Source organism: Manis javanica, chromosome 10 (genome assembly GCF_040802235.1).
Source record: "Manis javanica isolate MJ-LG chromosome 10, MJ_LKY, whole genome shotgun sequence".
NCBI classification, from domain to species: Eukaryota; Metazoa; Chordata; class Mammalia; order Pholidota; family Manidae; genus Manis; species Manis javanica.
The window spans coordinates 36,802,481-36,808,480 of NC_133165.1; the positions used below are offsets into that span (position 1 = coordinate 36,802,481).

The 6,000-nt window shown below is 41.8% G+C and overlaps 1 protein-coding gene across 7 annotated transcripts in view; it reads left to right on the plus strand.

The window, feature by feature from the left end:
* GTF2I (general transcription factor IIi) overlaps positions 1–3,264 on the plus strand; it is a 113,643-nt gene extending 110,379 nt beyond the window's left edge. For all 7 annotated transcript variants that reach the window (XM_073215211.1, XM_017649872.3, XM_073215208.1 and 4 more), the window contains 4 exons: positions 1,021–1,062; positions 1,816–1,857; positions 2,274–2,349; positions 3,092–3,264. In XM_073215211.1, the coding sequence (XP_073071312.1) occupies positions 1,021–1,062; positions 1,816–1,857; positions 2,274–2,332 (143 nt within the window). In that variant the 3' untranslated portion in view covers positions 2,333–2,349; positions 3,092–3,264. The remainder of the gene's footprint in view (positions 1–1,020; positions 1,063–1,815; positions 1,858–2,273; positions 2,350–3,091) is intronic.
* Positions 3,265–6,000: the final 2,736 nt, after the last annotated feature.

Consider the following 6,000-nt stretch of genomic DNA (forward strand, 5'->3'; position numbering starts at 1 on the left):
TCGTTGCATGGACAAATGTAAGTGTTCTTCCAGTTTCCCGATGTGTACCTATCATTTTAAATAGTTTTTTAGCAAAATGTAACTAGTGTTCTGTGTTGTTCTGGTAATTGTATTACTAGAAAGTTTCAAAAGTGAGAATTACTCTTTTTTAAGACATTTTTTAAGGCATTTCTGTTTTCTTTCCAATTGGTATTCTAACTCTTTAAGATCATCTATGTTGAGTGTTCAGTTCTGTAGTTTACTCACTGGGAAAGCGAAGCCTCTTCAGTTAGATGTTCAGGAGTTTTTGTGACTGAGCAGCAGAGCCATGTGAGTCACTGACCCCTCCTGACCTGAGTGTAGCCATTACACTTGCCCCCTGCTATTCTTTTGCGCTTCACACCATTGACCCTGCTGCTTCTTCACTTTGCAGGGTCATGGATTTGGTTACACGTCTGTGGCCTCCAAGTTTTGAGTTTCGCTTTATTATAAAATTTATTCATTACCCCAGACCATCAGTTCCTTTTTTTATAGATCTGTTTTTTTAGTGTATCCTCTCTCTTGGGCAAGTATGTCGGTATCTGGGTGCTGTCAATAATGAAAGAGAGGTACACCTGCTTCGTAGATTTTGAATCATCTTTGTAACATTCAGCTTTAATAACACTAGGGCACTTGATCCTTTAAATAAAGAAATCCCATAAGTATTTTCTTTGAATATTTTAAAAATTCATGTTTTCAGTGTACTTTTTGGTGTGAAAGAACATTTTACTATATGTCTCCCTGCTCCCTTACTTGAGGTTTACATGTTCGGGTATGTTCTCATCCTTCTGGAATAGAACTTTATGTTGATTACTGTGAATTTGTTATTTTGATGGGACATGGGAGAACTCTTCTGCTTATTTTCTTCTTATTGTAAGGAAAATAGCACCTGTCAGGGCAGAGCTGGAACATCAGAGGAAGAATGTATGTATGTAAAGGTGCTTTTCAAATGTGATGGCTTGTCATTTAATTATTATTTAAATGAATCTGCTTTATTTTCAGAGTTGGTTGATCAGAGTGAGTCAGAAGGCCCAGTGATACAAGGTATATTAAGCAGATAAAACAAATTCCTGTTTCATTTTGTTCAGTAACACAGGTCACATAAAATTGTGTGGCCTCAGATGCTTGCATTTTCCTAACTGTAAGGAAAGTCATTTCCACACACACACTTTATTTCTTTGGCTCCTGTGTTTGGAAGCCTGTGTAAGCTCAGTCTGTAGGTCCTAACTGAGAACTGTGGACCATACAGCCCCAGGTCAAGCATAAAATTAGGAATCCTTAGACTACTGGTGGAGAATGGTAGTTTTTAAGTAAGAAGTTTCTTTTAACTTCACCCTTTATGCCATTTGTTTCTAATGGTTGCTATAAGCCAAATTGTGTTGGGTGGAAATGCATGTATTGTGGTTTTAAAAATTCCTTAGAAATGGGTGTTGAGGCTTGCTGCTGTGATTCATAGAAAGGAGTGAAAGGTTTTTATAAAAAAGGAGCCCACAGAAAAAGGGCGAAAAGAAGAGCTTCTTAAGTCCCTGTTAGAGCTGTGTTAATTAAGATTGTTATTTAAGACCCCAGTTGTGTAAGCTAACAACACATTTAAGAAAAGTAAATTTTTGAAAAGTCTAGTCAAGTAATTGTGTGTTTAAACCCAAGGATCTTTGGCTGTTGTTTTATTCTAGACTAGTGCTTTGCGTAGTGTCTGGAAGAGCTTTCTCACCTCTTCCTCCCTGTAGGCTCTTTTAGACAATTGAAAGCCACCTTTGCACAATGTTAAAGATCAAATCTTCATATCTTTCTGTTCAGAATCAACTGAGCCAAGCCAATTGGAGGCTCCTGCAACAGAAGGTAAAGGGGTGTCCAGTTGTCAAACACTGAAGCTCCTTAAGACTTTTATTAACACAAAGGACTACTTGTGTTTTTAAAACTGTGTGGTGGTTTTTGTTCTTTTGTTTCTGGGTGGATGGGGTTTGTAGTTCATGCCCAGAACCACTGTGTTCAGAAATGACTCATGGGTTCTTGTGCTCCATGTAAGCACATAAAGTATGAGATGTTCATTACTTTGAAAGCATAAGTAACAAACTTCAGCACTTACTGCTGGAGAACATTGTTGTTTCTGAAAATGTTACTATTTTCAGTATCTTGTAATTCCTATTAAATCGTGAGCAAATACTTTGGTGTGGGTGGATTTATAACTGAGCAGATTTGTATTAACAGTGCAAGTAAATCGCTGTTTACTTTTTCGTTTTTCTTTTTCTTGACAGAAATAAAGGAGGCCGATGGAAGCTCTCAGATCAAGCAAGAACCAGACCCTACGTGGTAGAGCTCTTCCCTCCTAGGGTAAGTCAGCTCCTGTATCCCAGATACTGTGCAGTGTCTGTGTGAACTCAGCTGCCTATTCATAAGCTAATGTGTTTTCCCTGGTTCAGCCCCAAAAATGGTAGCCCCGCCTTCAGGGTATGTAAGGGCCAGTAAGCCACACTGCAGGGCTTGACCTAGAAGATTTAAGCAGAGAGAGTTTCTTTGGGTCAGTACACGTCTGTCTGTCAAAGCTGTAAAAGCACTTTGCCTTAAAAGGTAGATGTTTCGTTTTTAACCTGTTGTAAGGGTAAATAAATCTTGTCCTCAACACTGGAATTCACTGTGAGTTAGTGTCACTAGACTGACTTTTTTCCCTAATCTTGGACAGTAGTATTGACAGAGTCTGGGCATCTTACATTGTTAAATTACAAGCCTGAACCCATTCTTCCAAACTTTTTAAATTTGTTCAGGTCATTAACAGGAAGGGCAGCTCTGGACAGGAAGTGGCAGACTGGGTCCTCCTGTCGTATTGCACCTCACTAAGCCCGAGCTGTTGGATGTTACGTGATAATAATGGGCTAAGATTGATAATAGCAGGCTCTGAAGTGTATCCAACGATGCATTTTCCTATACAGAGACTTGTTTTGGTCATGGAATTGGCCATATTGTGTCAGTTCCTGGATTTAAGTGCTGATCAGGTTGTGGTGTTTTGGGAACGTTGAATTCCTGTAATCAGACTCTAATGTGTTCTCTTGCTTGTTTATTTTCTCTCCTACTTCAGCCTAAAGCTTCAGCGGGTGAGAAGAGCCTTTCAGACCTGTTACTCCCCAGCTGTGTAATATACTTGTATAACAGAAATACCTTCTATACAAACCTTTTTTTCTACTTTTAGATAGAAATGTCTACTTTTTCAGCAGTTCTGTGAATTGAATTAAAGAGCAGAGTGACTGTAGATTTGGAATGGCTGGTTTCCTTTGGAATGTATTATAAGGATTTTACAGCAATGCTGGAAAAATGACAGGGAAATTGACAGGGATGAATCTCATCAGATTTTTTACGTATTCAGCAGAGCCTGCAGCTATGGTGTTTATTTTCCAGTCAAGTGAAGATATCTCCTACTGGAACATCTCAACTTCTGCAGTGAAGAAAACATCTGTGATAGTTCAGTTCTTTAGTTTTTCTATTTGAAAAATCATTTAAATGATCCTTTGGTTCACGGCTCTCCTTAATGATTGAGTGAACAGTTAGTATCTGTATATTTGACTAAACCTTTTCCTAAGCTGTCTATCATGGTTCATATGTTTTTTAACCTAATTAAAAAAAACCCAACCATCTGGATCACCTAACAGCCAGTAAGAGGTTAGTATCTCAGCTTGTGGCTTATAGATGGAATACAGAGAACCTCTTCCACATTTGCTTTTCATCCAAATAAAGTGCATGGTGTCCCAGAAGTTTAAGACCAGGTATGAGTGTTTGGGCTGGGTAATGACACTAAAGCCTCACTGTCATGTAACCTAGTGTGGGGTGGGTTTCTTTGAACACTGCTCTGGCCTGGATCAGACTCAAGGGGGTTTCATTGCCTTCATTATTTTATAATTCTACTTGTAACATTGAGGCTCCAGTGTGGGGAAGTGGGGAGGGTCAGTATGCTCTGCACCCCCTAATACTCTGCACCATTTGCAGGAGAGTCTCACATGTGTCGAGAGTTCACAAACAATAAGAGTTGTAAAATACCAGCTATATGAGAAGCTAGAGTATGTGATGGCATAGAGTTTTCATTAGCTTTATCACAATATTCACAATGGAGAATTATATTACATGGTAGCAGAAACAGGCATTTTTATGTGTTGCTTATATTTTACCTCAAGTTAAATTGTAGATATAGGGTAATAAATAAAATCCATCCATGCCTTTCACACACTAATTCATTTCTTTCTAAGGTGTTTTCATGATTATGTCTGGGGAAATTGTGGGTGGCTTGGTGGCAGGTGCAATGAAAGTGAGGGTCAGGCTGGCACTGTCCAGAGGCTCAGTTCTTGGTGATGGTGCTTCTGAGACCACTGCCTCTTCTAGTCTCAGCTGGACCTGCAGCCCTGACTTCTTACTGTGACGTGCCCACTGTATGCAGTGTAGGCACGGTCCTGGGGCTGGAATAACTTCCTGAGGCAGAGCATGTACATCAGCTCTCCCACATAAAAACCCTGCACTGGCTCCAGATTCTTCTTCTCTCAGCACAGCCCTCTGCCTGTGCTTTACCAAACTACCAGTGTGCGCTCAGGGGAAGCAAACTGATGTGGCCACCAGCTGGCGGCCCTTAGGGAGAGTCAGCAGCTACCACAGAACCTCCTGGTCTATGTAGAGTGGTGGTAAAATGTGTGTGCAGCCGCACTGTCATCGCTGCACGCCCATCCCAGCCACCAGAACATTTTCCACCCAGAGGCTGCTTTCAGAAGGAACTAAGTTCCCACATACATAACTCCTTAACAAAAGTTGGGTGGGATCGCAGACTTGCCAAGGAGATGTGTTTTCCTATCCAGTGTAAATATGTATATACCCAGTATAGAAATTCTGTATGTATGCATATGCATATTTTTTTATATACTGTTAGCTTTTTTTTTAATGTTCTCACATTCTGCCAAATCAGTTTGTTTTGTGGGCAACAGTCCCCACCATCCTCCTGATGGTGACTTTCTAAAGGTTTAAGGAATATTGTCCTGTCCCCTCTGTCTTTCCTGAACTGAGCAGGCTTATTAATTAGTTCCTTCAAGAAATGTTGACCCTGGGGCAAGGGGGAGCTGTTGCTGTTTCGTCTGTCTGCTGGAAGAACATGCAGGTGGAATAAGTCATTCTTTCTTAGTCACTGTTGTCCCCTGAAGCTTTTAATGCGTCAGTCTCTGCTTCCCGGTCAGGCATCTCATAGTAAAGCATCCCTGAGAACATCCTGCTGCCTCACAAGGACGGCCTTGCCAGAGCGCCTCCTCAGCTGCCGTGGCAAAATCAGGTCTGGTGTTCAGCACCATGGGCTTGTTTAAAAATGGACGGCAGTGTCGCTCTGGCCAATTCAAAGCCCAGGAGTAGCCCATACACCGAAGGCTTAAGGTGCATGTGCTTATGAATAGGCAGCACTTTTGTAAATGAAACAGTTGATAAGTAGAAGTGGAGACTGAACTGAAAACAATAGGTCTCATCAGTAATTCTAATGTGTTTGGTGTTACTGAAATGTTCTGATTTTGTAGTAGAGTGATTACGTGGGCTTTGTGACCAAATCCAAGCTCTACTTCTGGACAGCTGTGTCTTAAGGGAATTTCCTGCAGAAAACTAGTAAAACCAGAGAAATGTCTGCATCACAGGATGGGGGGCAATTCCATAAGTGGAGTTGGGCCAAGTGGTAACCCCTGTTCCAAGTGCTGGGCCCTCAGTGGGGAGAGAGCTTCATCCTGGGAGCAGCTTCCGCCCTGGGCCCCCGAGCCACTGAGGATGGGCCTTGTGAGTCTTGACCTGCTCCGCCCCGCCTCTCAGGATCCATGGATGCCCAGAAGCTTGCCCTGGTAGTCAGCACGGCATAGGAGACCTTATCTTCATGTTGGTTTAAACCATCCGTGACATGAAAGGGGCAGCACATGTGGCCTGTGCTCTGAGTGCCGAGGTGAGGGTGTGGCTTCATAGGTGAGTGAAGGCAGACTCCAGTGG